Source organism: Bidens hawaiensis, unplaced genomic scaffold (genome assembly GCF_021521415.1).
Source record: "Bidens hawaiensis isolate Kalapana, Puna unplaced genomic scaffold, B.hawaiensis_p1.1 tig00014716_1, whole genome shotgun sequence".
In the NCBI taxonomy this organism is placed as follows: Eukaryota; Viridiplantae; Streptophyta; class Magnoliopsida; order Asterales; family Asteraceae; genus Bidens; species Bidens hawaiensis.
This window is the reverse complement of record NW_027492290.1, coordinates 157207-178084: the sequence shown is the minus strand read 5'-3', so window position 1 is coordinate 178084 and position 20878 is coordinate 157207. Positions and strand designations below refer to the sequence as shown.

The 20878-nt window shown below is 33.3% G+C and overlaps 3 protein-coding genes across 3 annotated transcripts; 1 reads left to right on the top strand and 2 right to left on the bottom strand.

Annotated features, from left to right (window-relative positions):
- Positions 1-4113: 4113 nt before the first annotated feature.
- On the bottom strand, positions 4114-5834 carry LOC143547390 (peroxidase 27-like). Its single transcript, XM_077038827.1, has 4 exons — positions 5610-5834; positions 4936-5124; positions 4642-4804; positions 4114-4520 (listed from the first exon to the last, which is right to left on the bottom strand). Exons 1-4 carry the CDS (start codon positions 5832-5834, stop codon positions 4114-4116), a joined length of 984 nt encoding a protein of 327 aa, XP_076894942.1.
- A 1967-nt stretch (positions 5835-7801) lies between these two features.
- Positions 7802-10953, bottom strand: LOC143547389 (ribulose-phosphate 3-epimerase, cytoplasmic isoform-like). Its single transcript, XM_077038826.1, has 7 exons — positions 10821-10953; positions 10602-10676; positions 10423-10529; positions 9432-9529; positions 9239-9331; positions 9102-9143; positions 7802-8187 (listed from the first exon to the last, which is right to left on the bottom strand). Exons 1-7 carry the CDS (start codon positions 10949-10951, stop codon positions 8032-8034), a joined length of 702 nt encoding a protein of 233 aa, XP_076894941.1. The 5' UTR covers positions 10952-10953; the 3' UTR covers positions 7802-8031.
- A 6768-nt stretch (positions 10954-17721) lies between these two features.
- Positions 17722-20487, top strand: LOC143547388 (uncharacterized). Its single transcript, XM_077038825.1, has 6 exons — positions 17722-17954; positions 19108-19307; positions 19389-19529; positions 19921-20001; positions 20093-20217; positions 20307-20487. The coding sequence occupies exons 1-6, from the start codon at positions 17732-17734 to the stop codon at positions 20353-20355; spliced, it is 819 nt and encodes a 272-aa protein (XP_076894940.1). The 5' UTR covers positions 17722-17731; the 3' UTR covers positions 20356-20487.
- Positions 20488-20878: the final 391 nt, after the last annotated feature.

Sequence of the window (20878 nt, the reverse complement as noted above, 5' to 3'; positions counted from 1 at the left end):
CCAGAATTAGATGGGGTATTTTCACGGTGTTCCACATTACGTTGTGCTGCCTTTTCCAATTTGGCCCTCCAGAACAATATTAAAATCATGAAGTTACAAAATAAATTCTATCTCCTGCAATCCAAAATCCTACAACCAATAGCAAGCACAATGACTATATTACGAAGAAAAATAAAGCCCCAACCACAAACAGAACATCAAGGCCAAACCGTAACAACAAAGAACACAAAAGATAAACTCATACAAAAGATAATACCTGGGCCGATGACTATATCTTGCCTGCTGATTCTTCGCTTTCGATCTCAAAGACCTTTTTCCATCCAGAAGGTGATTTAGTCAATGTGGTCTACACATTCAAACATGTTAAACACAGAAAATTTTTCAATATTCCAACTCTGCCATGCACAAAATCACATCAGTTTGGACATGCATTCAGCATATACAAACCCGTAATTATTTCCAGAATCAAACCAACATGTATAAAAATAGCCTAAAGTACCATTGTAATCATAATTAGCTTTCTAAATAGTAATGACCCATTAACAAAAGACAGCTCATGAATCGGTAGAGAACTTGAAATTCACAATAGACATGATTAAAAAACAATTTTTGTAAAAGATGATTACAGAACCGAACACAAAATCATAAGAGGCTCAGATATGTTGTCATTAACAAACCAACATTGAATTCGCCGGACCATAAAAAAACACCGGTTTATCCGAACCTGCTATGGCTATAATCGTAGTTGTGATTCTCAAAATCGCCATCTGAATTGCACAGCCAAGTTACAGATCGGGTCTTAAAAAACCGATTTTGGTCAACAATCAGTCTGTCATCATTGCCTTGTTAGATTGAACATCAAAGTGTACTTACACAATCATGTAGTCATTTATGTGTACAATTTGTTCACTGCCAATATTTACAACTTTTGACACTATACCATCCATTCGCCAGTGACATATCAATGTATGTTTACATAGCTACAATCAATTAATGTTTTAAACAATCAATTAATTGAAATCCAGGTTCAAATGTAAAATGTTCAGCAAAAAACTTGATTATATCAACTCAAAAAATAAACTCTTTAAATTTTTATTTTTTTTTCACAAAGCTTGTTTTCTTGTTCTACATATGATTACCTATGTTTGCAATATATGGCTCCATCTCAAAGCTATCACACACTTTTAGTTTTGTAGAATTTGGTTTTGATAAATAATTAATATTCGCTCTACCTGCAAGAATCATAAACTCTAGCGCTTAGAATCTAGTGTTTGTTTGAGGAACATCAAACATCGATTAACAGGTCTCTATCAAAAATTAAATCGATTAATAGTTGATATCAAAAATCATACCTTTTAACCCTAAATAGATTAACGATTAACATGTTGGGGTGTAGAAAATAATACCTTCAAACCCTCAATCGATGCACGATTAACATGTTCATGTTTCAACCATAAATCAATTAATAGTTAAATAAATACCATACCTTTAAACAATTGATTTTTGATTTGATGTCTGTTTGGAAGCGAGGAATCATGAATAGATGATGCCATAACCTTGAATCCGATTGACAGTGTGGAAGAGCGACTGTAGATTAGGGTTAGATGAATGAGACACGAGGGAATTAAGTTTTAGGGTTTGTGAGATTGATAGAAAGTGTTGACAATTATAGTCGAAGCTTGGATTAAAAAATCACTTCAGTTATGTGATATAACCCGTTAGAAGAGATTCGGATTTAGGAACCCATGGATACCCACGAAATTAAAGAACAAATGAAAAGCCTCTATCCATAAATCAAGCAATTTAGTAGCTATTAAGGAGGTGGGGAGTAATATGAGACACGTATGATTTTATGGTAGACAATTATATAGATATTTAGATTTAAATTAGATATATATTTTTTTGACTTAATTACACAATTGGTGTCTAATGTTTCATGAAAGTAACAACATTGGGTTTTAACATTTAAAAGTCACTTGTTTAGGTATTCAACTTTCAGTTTTGTAACAAAGTTGGGTACTTAGTCTAACATCCGTTAAAAACTTAACAGATTGGGAGTCATGCGAAAAAAAAACTAAGGGAAATCTTGTCATTACACCTTTAACGCATAATGACGTATCAACTGCTTTTTCTTCGCTTCATGTTTGTAATACAGAGAAGACACAAAGTCACGATTAGGGCAAACGAAGAACAATGGGCGCGTGGGCAATTAGGACGGAGTTTCAAAATTTTGAATTCGACATGGCGTATGGTACATAATTTTAGTTATGACATGCTATTTAGACCCTTTGTTCTTGATAATGAGATGAAATTGAAAACCGTATTTTTTTTATTTTTTTGTTCAAGCCTTCATCCAGAGCTTTTTTCTATCAAAATTCACCATGATAGAGAACTTTCCATCAGCAACTACCACAAAGTTTATGAAAGGGACAAGGTCAATTATATGAATTTGTTGGATGCATAATAAAAAGTGTTACGTATACTAAATTTTTTACTTCAATGACATTTCATCACGTAGAAAGCTTCTGCATTTTTTACTTCAATGACATAATAAAAAAAGTTTGGTTATCTAATGAAAAGAATCGTGAATGTAACGAAAGTCATTGGTAAGTGTCATGGTGTACTAACTTTTTTAATATGTCATCGAAGTAAAAAATACACCGAATCTTTTTACGTCCAACAAATCCACATAATTGACCTTGCCTCTTTCATAAACTTTGTGGTAGCTGTTGATGGAAAATTCTCCACCATGGTGAATTATAAAAAAGGCTCTGGATGAAGGCCTAAACCAAAAAATAAAAAATACGGCTTTCAATTTAATCTCATTATCGAGAACAGAAGGTCTAAAGAGCATATCATTACCAAAATTACGTACCGTAAGCCATGTCAAATTTAAAATTTTGAAACTCTGTCCTGATTACCCATGTTCCCATTGTTCTTCGTTTCCCCTAATCGTGTCTTTGTGTCTTCTCTGTATTACAAACATGGAGTGAAGAAGAAGCAGTGTATACGTTAGTATGGGTTAAATGTGTAATGACAAAATTAGCCTTAGTTTTTTTCACATAACTCTCATTCTGTTAAGTTTATAACGGATGTTAGACTTAGTATCCAACTTTGTTACAAAATTAAAAGTTGAATACCTAGACTTAGTTGCGGGTGTTCAAAGATTTCTAACACAACTGTAAATTTTAGCATTTGCCACGTATTGGGATCTACCCAATGAGTAGTAAGGCAAAGGTAAGATTCAGATAAACCATGTGGAACTAATCAAACATCAGTATAAATTCTCAAATCCTAAAATTGAATCTTTTTATTTTTGCATCTTTCCATAATTTTAAACACTCGTGACTAAGAGTGACCAACTTGCGTGATTGTAAAGCGGTTGGAAATTCCAAACATTCCCATCACGTGCAATTGATGATTTACTTTGAGCGAGAGTGCTTACCAACACTTGACAAAGTCTTGTAAAATGGTTTTTCATAGTAGTGTTTGAATCGGGTTTGAAAACCGTATCACATGTCTTGCAACGAGTACGTTTTGTACTATTTGACGTCTCACGTAAATCAAAATGTTGAAACTTGAAAATGTTATCGGTTTTGATTTGTTGGCAATGAATTTATTTAGTTTATAGGCTATGAATTTAAAACAATATATGTATTGGGGTTGTATTAGATCAGTGACCTTGGGCATTAAAACATTAGTTAGGTAATGGAACCACGACGGCGTCTTTTTGTTGTGTTATAAGTTATAAAGGATACAACTCACGGTCTTAAAACGGTCACAAAATTTGCGACCATGAAAAGGTCGAAAAAACTGGTGGTCGCATTTCGGTCATAAAACTCACCATCTTAGAACGGTCACAGATACCCAGTTTTTTGGTAGTGTTTGGTTGTTCACTCATGTTTCTCTTTGTCACAATGGTATTTCAATAATAAGATTGCATAGATATTTCATAAAAAAATACTTTCACAAATATATACAACAATGCCATAGACAAGAATTATATTCAAGTGAGATAGATCGCTTGCGCGAACCTCCTTATTAAATCAAACCACACATCAGCTTCATTCGCTGAATTCTTTTAAGGAAGAAAATATATCAATCAACATAGTATTAGTTGATTTTACTACAATGTCGTCTGATTTCACCAGCATTGCCAGTCAGAACTCCGATTTGACCCATTTTAACCATTGATTCTTGGAAATCTTTCAAGAAAGTAGATTTTGGAGATTGCGCTTGAAGTTTCACGTAAGCACTCGTTTCGTAGTTGGTGAGAAGAGCAGCATCTGATACAAACAAGCCTCTCCTTTTATAAACATTAGTGTAGTAATTCTTATCAAATGTTCTGAAACTCCCTGGATCCATCTCGAGAAGCGTGGTTGTGTCAGTGGGTTTGCATTTACTCTTCAAGTGAGGTACATATTGCGGATCTAGTGAAGGATCGGTGTCACCTTTGCCTGTGAAATTGTATAGCCGAATCGCTATTGAAGGGCAGTGTGCAGTACCTATGGTGTGTCCTCCTGTATGAGGAATAACCAAAAACATTAGATTGATGTAATTATTAGATATAGTATATTACTTAAGAGTGAATATCGTTTATCGGTTGATTAATATAGTTGGTGACAAAATGGAGAAAAATACCTGAAAGAACAACAAGATCTTTAACACTCAAGCCCTTTGAAGCAAATTGTGCTTTGAGTTGAGCAATGTTTGCAAAAGGAGAAGGTAGAGTTAAACTCTCGGATGCTATGGATACTCTTCCATCTCTTCTTCCCAAGGGCACATGCCAATAAGGGCCTTTAATCTAGAAAAAGAAAAAAATAGAAAACATATATACTTATCTTTAGAAATGCCAAAAGATAGATTTTAGTGATAATTTTTTTCCAAAACCAACATGGTTTTTTTTATGGGACTAGTAAAATAAAGGGTAACTACTTGATAGATGGCATCTCTAGCTACTAATGCTAAGATATCCGCACAAGAGACAACACCCAGGCATGCGGCTTCTACAGCAGTTTTCACAGCATCAATAACTTGATATCCTCTAAGTGAAAGATTGGGAAATCCATCTTTCTCAGCTTGGTTGTTTTTGGTGGAGTCTATTAGAACCGAACCGTCACATCCCTGCAGATGAATAACTCATTATCAACTCAATTTATGATATAGTTGCATGCATTCTGAAATACCTTTTATGAAGTATTACTAGATTGTACTTTTGTATAAATAAAATACTCCCTATATCCATGTTTACAACTCTCTATCATAACTATAAGCCTAGACTTGATTATGTATTTATAATGTTGCCACAACTTAGCTAATACCTTGGTCATTAAGAAACCTATTAAACACCCTTAAGCCCACAACCAACTTGTTATAGCTACTTGAGCTTCCCTAACTCACTAGCTGGACCCTTTTTTCGGGCTAAACAAGAATTGAGCCAACATAAAATAGGATAGATTAACTAATATGCAAATTCTAACGTAATTATGTGAACGAGAGCCTCATTTTTACAAAAAGTAATGGATATAGTTCATGAAAAGAACCTAATGTGTTGTGTCGATCATTAAACGAAATACGGCTAAATAAACATAAAAGTGTAATGTACGAACCCTAACGAAACAATCGTGAAAATGCATTCGGAGCAAAGGAGCTGCAAGAGATGGAGCTAAAGAAATTTTTTCGGCTATTATCTTTTGTACTATAGCCTCAACTCTAGGGCATGTTTTTTCATAGAAACCTAATTTGAGCCCCTCCCCATTGACATTTTTGGTGAAAATAAAAGCAAGAAGTAGAACTTGGAAAATTAGCGACGGAAGATGTTTTATGTATGCCATTTTCCACAAGAATGAGAGATATGATTGGGAAGGTGATGCCAATCTTGATTTTATAGGCGTGGACAACAGGAAAGTCTAATCTTTAGTGATCTTTGCATTAGTTTATCATTGTCAACCTGTACTTCAATATTCTCTTTGGTCATCTTTGAAATTTTCTAATGGATTTTTAATCCTTGAATATTGAAGTACTTGTATAGACCAAATCTTAAGCTTTCTTGCCGGTAATGGTTTGGAAAATACTTTAGTGTGTTCTTAAACACACCATTTTATATTTTTTATTATCATCAAAATGTTCATCTTGAATGTGAGTTTGACATGATAAGCTTCACTTCGATTCTTGAGCATCATATCGGTTCTCGTGTGGCAAAGTCTTCACTGCCTTTTTGAAATTGGCGCAGAAGATCTATAATGTTGTGCTAGGGACTCATCAACCACCAAGTTGCAGTCTCAAGTCAAATCGTTGTGTAATCTAGCGCTACAAACTGAATGTGTTGTGCGCAACATGGGGTTGTGTACTTGTGTCAAGGGGAAGCTTTGGGTTGGTTGACACAATTTCTCAATAAAAAAATGCCAAATGGTATTTTGTGTATGGAGAAAAGTTAAGACGCTTCTAATAAACTTATCAATCAAGATGGCCATTTTAATTATTTTTCCTATCCGGAAAAATATATAATTGTATGTGTTAATTTATATGTAATAAATAGACAAATTACAAATAAGCCTAACAAACTTAAGCTTAGGAACCAACTATTTCAAATGTATCTATACAATAGACGATATGATAACTATAGAGTTTGTATCTATAACTTTATACTTGATTGTTTATTTACTACACCCAGCGAGGTAGGTCCAAAGTTCAAACAGGAGCAAACTGATTAAAACAGGACGACGCCAAGCCCTTAGTCGGACGTATCTCTACAATTTTATATACTTTATCGATAAGAACACCAAGGATCCCTTTGCATTAAGAATGGCCTTTGGAACTATTCGTTATCTTTTATGACCTTTGCATTAGTTTATCGTTGTCAACCTTTATTCAGTAATCTGTTTATCATCTTTGAGATTATATAATGGGTTTTAGTTTTTAAATCGTTGAATTATTAAATAACTTGTATAGACCAAATCTTAAGCTTTCTTGCTTGTAATGGTTGATAAACTATGACCTTTAGGAACCTTATAAAGCTATAAACTATATCAAAATATATCTATATAATTGGCAACAGGATCATTGCAGGGTCGAACTTTCTATACAGTTTTATACTTTATTAGTTTATTACACCCTGGAGAAAGTAGAAACTTCAAACAACAGGAGCAAATATCATTTAAATAGGACAATGGGAAGGCCTTAGTCAAACATATCTCTATAATTTATACTTTACTAAATATGAACACCAGGGATACCTTCAATTTATTGATTAAATAAAAGGAACTCATCCGTTTGAAGATTAGTTAAATTAAATAGGAGAATCTATGTACCTAATCAATCTAAATATGATAGAAACTTGTTGGTTGACACTGGCGGCGGTTTCAAATATAATAATCATCTGGTAATTTGCCAAGAATTCAAATAGTTTATAGCAAAGATTCTAATTTGCCTACAGGATGTAAGAGACAGAAAAGTTGCTCAAGGTTCATCATATATAATAGCACCCACGTGTAGCGCTTGCAACGTGATTCATGCGACACTAGCAAGACGTAGTGCTAGCTAGGTTACGGTAGCGCACATTCTGAAAGAATTGTTGAATTCCATTTATATTAAGGAATTTGAAGGAATTAATTTCGGTTCCAATTCATTTGCCAACCAAACAAATTAAAAATGAAACAGAAACAAATTAAAAATGAAACGAAGATTCATATTCCAACAAATTTACGAGTGAAACACACAGTGAGCTAGTCCAGGTTTTGCAATTGCAAAAAGGTCAGCTTCCGACAAGAAATCCAATTATTGTTTTCGACATTTTAAACTTCCTCGTATTTCTTCATTCTTAATGTATTAAATCAAAATTCTTGTTATTGATTGCATGCAGATGCTGCACGCCCTTTACATATACAATACAACAGTAGTACAATGAGGTATGCTGTATGCACGTATGAAAGTGAATCAATACAAGCAATTGGATTATTTATTTATCATGTTTTCGTTTAGTGTACATAGCACAAACTCAAACCATTCAAAAAGTAACGCGGCATACATGGCTCAACCGCTTTTGTTGGCCTTGTTAACACTTGTTCTGAGTAAAGATATAACTTGAGCTGGCTCCGGAGCTCCAAACACAGAACTACCAGCAACAATGCAGTTTGCACCTGCGGCAGCTGCCACGTCAATAGTTGAAGGGCCCAAACCACCATCTACCTACACCCCAAAATTAAAAAAAAAAAAAAACAATGACCGTCATGTATGATCTACAATGACCATAATGCAAAGTTAACAACTTTTCTTGATAAATATGAGTACTAGGGTGTCAAAGCTATAATCATGTAGGGTTTCAAGCACCTATGTAGTGTTCATTTGTGAATATGAGTAGTGCCCTGTGACTTGGTAAAAGATTTAACAATCAAGAACTCAAGCTCAAATAAACTGTTTTGAAAGAGTTAAGTTCGCTTTTGTCCATGTCGTTTGGCCAGTTTAACTATTTCAGTCCCAAGTCCAATTTTTTGTCATATCAACGTGTATGGTATTATTTTTCAACCCATTTCGTCTCTTACAGCAACCATGCTAGATTTTGTCTGCTAACTTGTTGTATATTAATCAGATTCTTATATAAAAAACAATAGAAAATTCAACCCACTATACAATCTCTCAACTAATCTACTATGATGATTAGGTGTGTTCGCGGTCCGGTTTTAATGGTTTTTGGGTTAAACCATGAGCTAAACCGTTGGTATGGTTTTCGATTACTGTAAACCAAATCCAAACCGTGGAAAATTAAAACCGGACCGTGAACACCACCAAATTCAAGAAAAAATTGTGAAAGAAGGAATTGAAGATTGCATTTCAATTATAATTTTTTTTTGTTTTTCAAATAACTAATAGTATTTTTGTTAATTTAGAGAAAATTAACAGAAAATCTAAAAGAGTCGGTATTAGGCACGAAATGAGTTAGAAAATGAAACCATAGACTCTGACATGACAATTTTGTAAAGATTACCCATTTAGAGAATGAGTAACCACACATAATATCTTTATTTCTTGAAGTTATTACATGAGTACAATATATGCACAAAAATGAAAAGATAATATAGAGGTATAGGAATGAAACAACTAACCTCTATATCAAGTTTTGGATACTTTTCTCTTAGTTTGCGTACCTAATCACCAAATTGAAAAATTGAAAAATAACAATAACAAATTAAAAAACTCAAATTAGAATTTAGTGAACTGCTCATAAGCGAGTATTACATACCTTATCCATCATATCTGGCATGAACTTCTGCCCACCAAATCCAGGTTCCACAGTCATAACAAGAACCATTTCAACAGAATTTTCACCTTCAACCTATAAACCATTTTAATAAAAAAGACATTACATCACTAAATAAGCACTCAACATAAACAACATAATTCCTTTACACTAAGAAAACATGATATTATAATACCAGGGGATACACTTCTTCAACAGGTGTTCCTGGCTTTAACGCCACACCGGGCCGCATACCCTTAGATTTGATTCGTGTAACAAGCTCTTGCCAATTATCTGAAACAAAGACAACATCTTCGATTGTTCTCACCACTTTTTGACTAAATTAAGGCAGAAGCTAGGGTGTAAACGAGCCAAGCCGCTCGTGAGCTACTCTAGATAACTAGATTGGATCACTGAAAGCTCGAATCGAGCAGAGATTAAACGAGCTCAAGCTTAAAAATAAGTTTGTTTGATAAACGAGCTTGAGCCTGAGCCTAAGATTCACTCACCAAGCTTGAGCTGGCTCGCTAGCTTGAACGAGCCCATTATTTGATAATTTTTATTCAATATACTAAGAATATATTTACATAATAATCATTATACATAAAATTATGATAAATCAACTAAATAAAGTTATAAACATTACGTTATATACAAAAATCATAACTATAGATTATATAAAATATTATAACTAAAAATACATACAAAAAACTTTATGTATATAAATTAAAGGGTGTAGACGAGCCAAGCCGCTCGTTAGCTACTCGAAATCAGCTCGCTAAGAAACGAATCAAGCCACGCTTAAATGAGCCTGATCCCGAGCCCTGAAATAAGATTGTTTATTAAACGAGCCCGAGCTTCACTTATTGAGCTTAAGCAGGCTCGCGATCCAACAGGAGCCTATTATCTATATATAATTTTTAGTCGATATATTAAAACCTATATTTGTAAAATAAGTATAAATATAGATAAAATTAAATAATAAACGAGCAAAGCTCGAGTTCGGACTTGGACCCGTTTACACCCCTATAATAAACAAGCCGAGCTTGAGCTTTAACTATCTTAAGTTAAACGAGCCGAGCTCGAGCCTAGTCAAGCTCTGCTCGGCTCATTTCGTTTACACAGTTACACCCTAGTAAAAACCTCCCAAAATAAATAGGGTGACGCAAGTTATCAAATAATCCCACCTTTAGAGACCTCAACATGAAATGTAAAACCCGAAGCACCCGCTTTTCCTAACTGATCAACATAATCAAGAGGATTTGTTACCATCAGGTGGCAATCCAAATAAGCCCTAAACAAATCACATCAACATAAATTATAATTCTTTTTATCAAAATTGGATCATCAACAACTTATTACTTACCTGGTGTGCTTTCTCAAACTCTCAATAACAGGAGCACCAATTGTCAGATTTGGTACAAAATGACTGCACAAAATCAGAAGTCAAAACTAAGAATCACAATAATAAAGATATAATAATAGTTATTAAGAGTCTTGAACACACCCGTCCTGCAAATTAACAAGAATTGATTAGGGGAAAGTTAATAATAATGATAGAAATAAGTGGTATGATTGAAGTTAACCAAGTAAGATCTGTACCATGATGTCCATGTGAAGCCAGTCAGCACCGAAGCTGACCATTTGCTCAGCCTCGGATGCGAGGTTAGCGAAGTCCGATGATAGCATCGACGGCGCGATCTTTGCTTCCACCATTTTGTTTTTCAAACGAGCCGAGAATAGAGGAGATGATGATGATGAAATTGGGGTTTGGAATATGTAACCTCGGAGTTGATACGCTATTAGATTTAGATTAATATTATTTGTATTTTGTAGTCTCTTAGCAAGATACATGATGTGAAAATAAAGCAACTTTTGTGAAAGGTAATGTATTGATTGATAGATAATAAAAGAACAAAAAAAAAAGAAAAGAAAAGAAAACTTTTAATGGAATATGATGAATTCAAAAGCTTGACGTAATCGAGAGAAGAATGAGGTGTTAGAACCTTGTGAGTTAAGAAACCGACTTACTAACTAAGATTAAACCGACTCGTCGTAGTCTAACTTTGATACTTAACCAACTTGGCCGTCATGTTAGCTTTGATCCCTTCATATTCATTCGACTTGTTAAAACGATCCAAAATTACCAACACTTACACATGTCTTGAGAATCATTGATCTCCTATGAGACTCATGTTGTGTTCTTGTGTTAAATAAACAAAGGAAAATAATGGAGAGAATTAAGGAGAGAAAATAAATGAAGTGAAAGGGGAGATTTAATTAACTATTGTGTCCTTAAGGGAAGTGAAAAGAAAATTAAAGATTTCAAATGAAGGAAATAAACATAAATGCTCTTTCCATTTATCTCATTCTCTCTATATTTTGTTCCTTAATAAAACATATAAAACACGACTTTTTTTTATATATATTCTTCCAAATTGTTACTATTCTATCGTTAAATGAAACATAGGAACAAAGCGTCGTAAGATACAATATATCAATTACAATCAACTTCTCCTGTGATGTTCCAAGACTTCAATAGGTTTTAACATACATCTATTGAGACGTATTCCCCTTTCTAACAAATTATTGTACTTTGGTTATTTTATCTATGATTATGAAGTCAACATGTATTGTTAGATTTACTTCTATCATATTGGTCAAGATAAAGTATATTTGACAAAAATATCAAGTTACACATCACAAAATCTTATTATAGTCATATCAATCAAGCCTACAACAATTTAGAGTTTACAAAAATGTATGAACTCATCTTGATTGTTTGAAACTCCTTAATTGGGAATCCTCGTCCATTCTTTGTTGACTTTTTAAAAGTCAAATATGTTATCGGTGTGGATTTCATGCACGAAGCTTCTTTAGTTCAAAGGAAGTGAAAAGAAAATTAAAGATTTCAAATGAAGGAAATAAACATAAATGTTCTTTCCATTTCTCTCATTCTCTCTATATTTTTTCCTTAAGAAAACATATAAAACATGACATTTTCTGATATTCTTTCAAATTGTTACTATTCCATCATTAATAAAATTTAGGAATAGAACGTCATATGACACAATATATCAATTATAATCAACTTCTCTTGTGATTTTTCTAGGCTTCAATGGGTTTTAACATACATCTATTGAGACGTATTCCCCTTTCTAACAATTCATTGACACTGATTATTTTATCTATGATTATGAAGTCAACATGCATTATTATGCATTATTAGATCACTTCTGTCATAGTAGTCAAGATAACGTATATTTGACAAAAATATCAAGTTACACATCACACAATCTTATAATAGTCATATCAATCAAGCATACAGCAATTTAGAGTTTACAAAAATGTATGAACTCATCCTGATTGTTTAAACTCCTAAATTCGGAATCCTCGTCCATTCTTTGTTGACTTTCTAAAAGTCAAATGTGTTATCAGTGTGGATTTCATGCACATTAGAATCATGCGCGAAACTTCTCTAGGGCCAGGGGCCGGCCCCTTTTGTTTTTTTTTCTCACAAGTGTAAATTTACATGTTTTCATCCTAAATTTTGAGTCCGGCCCCTTTATTTAAGAATTTTTTTATACGTATTTCCGTCCAGCCCTTTAATGTTTTGGTCCAAGCTTTGCCACTTATAATATCTCGCTAGGGTTTGCTTTATATAATCATATTAACCTCTAAACATGCTCAATTTGTGTTTACTTAAATGTTGGTAATTGTTTGATCACTGACTGGTACTACATACACCAATTGGTTTTTAACTTGACTCGTTTGACCCTATTGGAACAAAAACTTGCACATAATTTGTTTTTTGTTGGGATTATTTCTAATCCAAGTTTTAGCATTTCAAACAAATCAACATGGGTATATTACTATATTTGACCTATTTAGAATGATTTTGATCAACAATGCTAGTTACAACACAATTTGCATTTAAACGTGTAAACTATATAACACACCAATTTAATCAAATCACGTTTTCAGTATAATCCATATCTTTTATCACAATAAGGAAATATATAATAGCGTGTATCATGAGTAGGTGAAGGTTAATGTATAGCACCGTAACATGAATCACGAGTATGTGAATAATAATTTGTTTCTCCATAAGCAATAATATTGTGTATCTTTAGATGGTCAATGGTTTTGTTACATACATAAATGAGTATACAAATTATATTGCTGAGCTATACTATATTATATATATTCTCAACGCTTCAAATATAAATGAGTGAAGGCACTAGTTTCTTGTGATTGGGCGGATTCAGGAGATGAAAAATGCAATCTCTAGTTCTCTATATGAATAAAATTAAAGCTAAGGTACGTATATACTTAATTTTTCTTTTTAAATTTTATTGCATCTCTCTTATGTTATTATAGTAATTAAAATGAAATAAACAATTAATAATTATAATAATTAATCATCCAACTAACATATACTATTATGATAAAACAAGGCTTATCTGGACTAGGCGCCATCAGTTTTTTCTCCTCAAACCAATCGACCCCCTTTCTCCTTCAGTCGAAATTGTTCCTTTCAGTTGGTAGTCATCCAAATCCACCACCGGCAGTCCACGAGTAGGTGTTTATCTGCTAACCGCCACCGTGCGAAGGATGTTTTGGCGGCAACGAATCTAATCAAGCACAGTCATCTCCAAAAGTCAACTGCTGGTGTAATCGGCTCCGTAAGATCGAGCCGTGGTGGTTCTGATAAGTTTACCGTAGGTTCGTGTTTCTAATTTCATTGGTTTTTGTTGTTGGTTGTTCAAAATTCTGATTATTATTTTACAATTAGAATAGATTGCTAAGATTGGTTGTATAGTTTTAGCTAATTATCATATACTTCAGATATGCTTAGTAACATTGTGTTTTAGTATTGTTCTCAAACAAAAGTTAACAAGCGGAATATACTTTGGTTCAGGTAAGAATCAAAATTTTCACTTAAATTTGTTTAATGTCTAATTAACTAATTATAATCTCATATTCCAAACTGTGACCATTTTTGTAGCCTTTATTATACGAAAATCCAGTTAGGATTACCGCCAAAGGATTATTATGTACAAATTGACACATGAAATGATGTGCTATGTGTTGATGGATTCCCTAATTCAAGTAGTCTGCAAGTATGCTTATTAAGTTATTATTTCTTATAACTAAACAAAATATTATGGAGTTTGATATAAAACATATGTGTCTGTATTTTTTATTTAACAGATTCCAATGATGTTATCAAGAGTCCCAATAATCTGAGTTTGGGCAGTTCAAACAACCGGTACGGTTACAAGTTAAGATATGGCAATAGTGGTTAGTATGTGTCGGATATTATTCATTTAAACGTAATTGGTGTTGGTCCAACCTCAGCTAAAGTAGTATTTGGGTGAGTTAGTTATTAATTATTATCAAGTGTTACAGCTTTATAACATTAATTGAGGAATGTAAATGTTGTTAAATTGGTATTGTACTGATTTATGCAACAATTGTAGCACGTCCTAAACGGGGCTTTGACTACATCCGAGTGAGGTGTGAACAGGATCTTTGGATTAGGTGAGAAAGGGTTGTCGGTAATTTCACAACTTTCTGAATAAGGAACTGCTCTTGATGCATTCTTATTGGAAGTGATATGGGGGTAATTTAGTCACTGGTCAAATAATGGAGCGACATATTGCCTATACTCCACTTAACGCATTAAAGTAAGTTTTCTTTTCACAGTATTAACAACCATGGTGGGGCCATAATCAAGTTGGGAACAACTCTGCATACCTCTCTGAAGATGCTCTTAAACCGTTTATGGATGTTGTAAGTTGTGTAGGTCAAATTCAGGTTTTGGATTTTAACTAATGATCAAATTATAATGTTTGTATCTATTTGTTTCTGTTTCTGCAGATCTCACAATCGATTCACAAAATTTGTAGTCGCTTATTTCGAACCAAGATAAGTGTTGCATAATTACCTCAAGGTTTCTCTTCCATACCAATTAATTCTTAGCGTTATAATATAACCATTTTATTAATAATCCAAATTGGTGGACTTAGGTTGTGCTAAAAGCTTAAACGGATCAAATATAAAACTTTAGCTCAAAACTGAAAGGGTGAAATGCATTGATAGTTCGCCTGAAATATAGGTTTAAGGTCAATTATCATTAGTTTTTTAATGGAAAAAGATCATGTTTTATAAATCCATTTAGTATTCTGGTACGATAAATTATTTAATTTTAGTCAAATACAAATGAACAAAATATAAACTAAACCTGATTAGACAAAATTTAAAATATCCATTGTACTCTTTGGGTGTTGTTGGTGAGGTGCTTGGAATAGATGTAAGAAGTACAAGAGATTATTGGACAACGCCATTACTAGGTTCAGAGTTCAGTTGAGTACTTTCATCAACCTGCACTTGAATCCCGTCGGTTATAGGGGTCAGATCGTTGAATTGGTCGGCCAAACTGGTGACTGGACCAGATTTTATTTTTGTTTTTCCTTTCAGAAATCTCGATTACTAATTCAGTTACTATTTTAAACATCATATTTTCTTTATTCAAACATTATATTTTTTCATATAGATATTCGCGTCAATATTATAAAGTATTAATCTATTTTTGTTTAAATTGGTTTTAACATTATCCTGTTTTCGAAATCGATTCCAACAGTGGATCCTGATCAGTTTTGAAAACATTTGTTATGAGAATTTACTAATCAACTGTCTTATTGCGATTAGTTTTGTTGTAATAATGATGCGAATGGTGTTCTGGTATTATAATTTTAGTTTACAGGTCAAAATTATAAATTTAAAAACAAGTCAAAATTGTCGTTTTTTAGTAAACAGGTCAAGCATATTATTATTAGTAAACGGATCAAAATAATCATTTTTAGTACGCCACTATTTCACTTAATATTCAACTGGTTTTAATATGTGCCATTGATTGGGTAATTTGTTATGGTGTATGAAGGACTTTAGCAAATCATTCAAGAAAGTAAATCCAGTTTGAATGCAATTAAAATAAGTTATATCTTCTTGATTTGAGATTTTGCTAATATTTATTGTTCATGTTTTTTTTTTTCGGTGGATAGGAAAATAAAAATTTTTTAATCAGTATTTTCCAATTTGAAATCTTATACTGAAAGGGCAGCTAAACTTAAACAAGTATATCAAAAGACTATGGAGAATAAGGTTGTGAGTGTTTCTTGATTTTTTGTTGTTTTTGTGAATACATGGTTTGCTATGATTACATGGCTAAACTGAAGTGTGGTAGTTGATTTGCAGGAAAACGGATTTAAAGGTGGGTCAGGTACAGTACAAACACAACAAACAATATATGTCAGCCACATATTAGAGTCGGACTAAGAAATTATCAAGCAAGTGGCATAATTTTGTGACGAATGCAACATCAACATAACCAAAAGGAGGGACCACTAAATAAGGATACGATGAAGGATAGCGTAAGAGAAATAGTAAATCTGTTATATATCATTGTACTCTCTCATCTCATACTTAGAAAGTTTTGTGTTTCCCGTCAATGCTTTATCACTAGAATTCAATCAAATTTGCCTAGAGTTGCTATTAAAATAGTTTATCGATCTGTTGGAATTGTAAACCGCTTCATCTCAATTGCTGTTTTTCAAATGCAGGTTAAACATATCATTTTTAGTAAAATGGTCAATTTAATTAAATTGGCCAAAACTCATTGTTTATAGCAAACAAGTCTAAGATACTATTTTTAGTGAACGGGCCAAAATTATAATTTTAGTGAACATTTTTATAATTTAAATTTCTTATTACGTATTTGGTTTAGGTTGATATTTTGACAATGTTAAATGTATGTGTTTGGGATGTATATTTTGAGCGTGTATGAATGAATGTTCCTGACATGAAACTTTATACATATATATATATATATTGCATTGTAATCTATTAATGATTACTGGGCTCCCTCATTTTACACTTTGTATAACATGTTACTTCTTGATCATGCTATTAAATTTAGCATTTTTAAGTCACCAAACAGCCAATGGCCAAGCTTGAATATATGTATGAGAAAGGATTCTTGAATTATTGAGACAATTGGCAATAATCTCAGTATTGATATCACTTTATGTTATCAACTGGTTTTTATTTATGTTTTATTACTTATGTGTTACCCGATCCTTATTTGATGGTTTTTTCTTGCCAAGGTATGCTAAGCATAATTGATTTTGTTAATTACAATTTTTTTGTATCCAACGCCGTGAAATTCACGGGTTTATAACCTAGTAAACTATATATTTGAAACTTGAGTAGAAATTAACTTTTTTATACATTAATTAAAAAAAGTAAAAGAAATAAAATCCACGTTGCCGTTTATCAATCGATCTCATCATATACCTGCTTACTTTCCCCCAAAATTCTCCTCTCAAATCTCCACTGTAACCAAACCCTAACCACCACCACCACAACCACCACCAGTCTTCATTTCAACTACTCCACTAGCACACAACACAACGACGTTGTGAAGCGTCAGACATGAGGCCGCCAAAGAGGACGATCCAGGTGATATCGTCGTGGGTCCGGCGGCAACCACCGAAGGTGAAAGCCTTCCTGGCCGTAGTGACCGGGATGCTGGCGTTGGTGCTGCTGCGTGCGATTGTTCACGATCATGATAACCTCTTCGTTGCTGCTGAAGCTGTTCACTCCATCGGAATCTCCGTCCTTATTTATAAGCTCATGAAGGAGAAAACGTGTGCTGGTTGGTAACTAACTCTTATTATTATTATTATTATTATTATTATTATTATTATTATTATTATGTTACCTGTATCATCGATCTGAGTAAGTGATTATGTGTTTGATATGATCGATTGCAATGTACTGATTTATTAGGCTTACGTGTTGATTTAGATGGCGAATTGGGGGATTTGGTATTACGAGTAGGGGTTTAATGTAGTTAATAATATGCATTGAATGAACATTATCTTCATGTTGATTATTGGCGATCCATTGATGATTTGATTCTAACTGGGAATTTGCTCATAGGGTGAGTGTGTTGACTAGGCTTGAGCTCGGCTCGTTTAACTTATCAGAGCTTGAGCATGGCTTGTTTAGGCTCACGGGCCAACTTGAGCTTGATAAGTGAAGCTTGAGCAAGGGCTCGAGTAGCTCAAGAGCGAAGCGACTTGGCTCGTTTATACCCAGCGTTGTAGAACTCGCTAGGAACTAGTCAATCGATGGGGTACTAGTCTGATTAATGAGGATAAATCAGATTGGAATTTTTTATATGTAATATTTCAAAGTTATATATAATTTTGAAAAATTATATATAAGAGCTCACATAAATACTTAAAACATAAACATAAAAAATCAAAGAAAGAACAACGGTCCAGTTGCCATTCAATAATAATAATAAATAAATAAATATAGAAAAAAAAGATTGATCACCGATTAATCCCCAAATTTTGACCGATTTGACCAAGTTTGGCCGTCTACCGACTAATGGGACTGATTAGGTTAAATCGCATTGGTCTAGGGTAATCCGATTAATTCTGCATAGATCCGATTTTTACAACACTGTTTATACCTGCTTTAGGCTGCTTTAGTCTAGTTTAGGCTAGTTTTGAGACTTTTTTTGGCAGAATTTGGCCAGTTTGTTAAAAGTTTTTTGTGTCTTGATAAACGCAAGACATTTTTTCCGCAGATTAAAAGGCATTGTATTATTTGAATACAGTTATTTAGGGTTTGATTTTAAAAAGTTGCCTAAAACATGTATCAATCTATCTAGATGTAGCTGCATTTGCATTTTCTTATGTCGGCTCACCTTAAAAGTTTGGTGCTTCCATTTTAGTGATTTCCCGTTTTGTCCATGTACAAGATTGTTGATCTGATTCGGTGTTCAATAATTGTAGGGTTATCACTGAAAGCACAAGAACTAACAGCCATGTTTTTAGCTGTTAGATTATATTGCAGTTTTGTAATGGAATATGATATACACACCTTACTTGATTTTGCTACATTGGTTACAACATTATGGGTCATCTTTATGATTCGGTTTAAACTTAAATCGAGTTACATGGAAGACAAAGACAACTTTGCAACATACTATGTTGTAAGCCCCTTGCATCTTAATTAAATAATTTTTTTATAATAAAAATATAAAAATTTTGCTTTAATACGAATGCTGCTGCAGGCGGTTCCCTGTGCTGTACTAGCTTTGTTAATTCATCCATCAACATCCCATCATATTGTCAACAGGATACTTTGGGCATTTTGCGTTTATCTTGAAGCAGCTTCGGTTCTACCTCAACTCAGAGTTATGCAGAACACAAAGGTTTGATATTCCTAGATGGATAGATTTTTGACTTTGGTTGACTTTTGTTAAGGACCGACTATTGAATGATTGTTGACTTTTGCTAAGGACAGACTATTGAATTATTGTTGACTTTATTAAGGACAGACTATTGACCGATTGTGGACTTTTATTAGCAGGATATTAAGAACAGACTATTGACTGATTGTTGACTTTGTTAGACTTCTATTAAGGACAAGACTATTGACCGATTGTAGACTTGGTTGACTGTGGTTGACTTTTATCAACATGATAATGAGAACAGACTATTGACTGATTGTTGACTTTGGTTGACTATTATCAACCGGATATTAAGAACAGACTATTCACTAATTATTGTCTTTGCTTGACTTTATTCTCTGTTTTTTCACAGATTGTTGAACCATTCACGGCTCATTATGTATTTGCTCTCGGTATTGCAAGGTTCTTGAGCTGCGCTCATTGGGTTCTTCAGGTTTGTATTGACAAATTCACCCCTGATGTCTATTTTAAATTGTTTCATTTATGTTTTGGGTATTTTAGTAATTTTGGGACAAATTGGACAGGTTTTAGATAGTCGTGGACATCTACTTACAGCTCTCGGATATGGATTATGGCCGTCTATGGTTCTTATCTCAGAGGTTGTTCAAACCTTCATTTTAGCAGACTTCTGTTACTATTATGTGAAAAGGTAATATGATATAATGTCGTTATTGTATATTACATTATTGTTGTGTTATTTAGTTTGGTTTATATTTATGTTGTGTTTTTTCTTCCCAGTGTTTTTGGAGGACAACTTGTTTTGCGACTGCCTTCTGGAGTGGTGTAATAAGTTTTGAGGAAATGTTGGCATTGGACTCTAAATTTACTTGTTAGTTTTACCTTGAGGCGGTCAGATGGATGGGTGATTTGTACATTTGTGCCTTTGCTATTACAATCTTAATTTACTCATATATCTAAGTAATCACCTCTAATTATGATACTAATTATGCTGCTTTCTAGTGCTTTGTTCAATGGTATTTTTCGCTTTAATTTGGGGATGTTAGACGAGGATTAAGTGACTATGTTTACCTCGTAGCAGGCTTATCCAAAAGATATGAAGTGATTATTAATTTAGCACAACATATTTACCTTATTTTTCTTTAGGGATTTTACACGTATGTAGTTATGCCCAAGCGTTAGGAATGTCGATTGTCTACCATAGACGCATCACGTCTTCATTAAGCAAATACGATATAATACGTCTTCATTAAGCATTGAATATTGGGTTATTTTATGTTCAATCATATGCTATTTTGACACTCAATGTTAGTATGTAACAAACCAAACTTGAATAATCGAAACCATAATGA

What these genes read in the sequence shown, in the direction of transcription:
- LOC143547390 (XM_077038827.1), bottom strand. Translation starts at nt 5,834, where the DNA reads ATGGCATACATAAAACATCTTCCGTCGCTAATTTTCCAAGTTCTACTT. An exon ending in TTCACGATTGTTTCGTTAGG is followed by an intron (nt 5,125 to 5,609) that starts GTTCGTACATTA and finishes ATTCATCTGCAG; the next exon opens with GGATGTGACGGTTCGGTTCT. An exon ending in CTAGAGATGCCATCTATCAA is followed by an intron (nt 4,805 to 4,935) that starts GTAGTTACCCTT and finishes TTCTTTTTCTAG; the next exon opens with ATTAAAGGCCCTTATTGGCA.
- LOC143547389 (XM_077038826.1), bottom strand. Translation starts at nt 10,951, where the DNA reads ATGGTGGAAGCAAAGATCGCGCCGTCGATGCTATCATCGGACTTCGCT. An exon ending in AGTTTGAGAAAGCACACCAG is followed by an intron (nt 10,530 to 10,601) that starts GTAAGTAATAAG and finishes TGATTTGTTTAG; the next exon opens with GGCTTATTTGGATTGCCACC. An exon ending in TGCCAGATATGATGGATAAG is followed by an intron (nt 9,144 to 9,238) that starts GTATGTAATACT and finishes TTTGGTGATTAG; the next exon opens with GTACGCAAACTAAGAGAAAA.
- LOC143547388 (XM_077038825.1), top strand. Translation starts at nt 17,732, where the DNA reads ATGAGGCCGCCAAAGAGGACGATCCAGGTGATATCGTCGTGGGTCCGG. An exon ending in GAGTTATGCAGAACACAAAG is followed by an intron (nt 19,530 to 19,920) that starts GTTTGATATTCC and finishes GTTTTTTCACAG; the next exon opens with ATTGTTGAACCATTCACGGC. An exon ending in GCGCTCATTGGGTTCTTCAG is followed by an intron (nt 20,002 to 20,092) that starts GTTTGTATTGAC and finishes CAAATTGGACAG; the next exon opens with GTTTTAGATAGTCGTGGACA.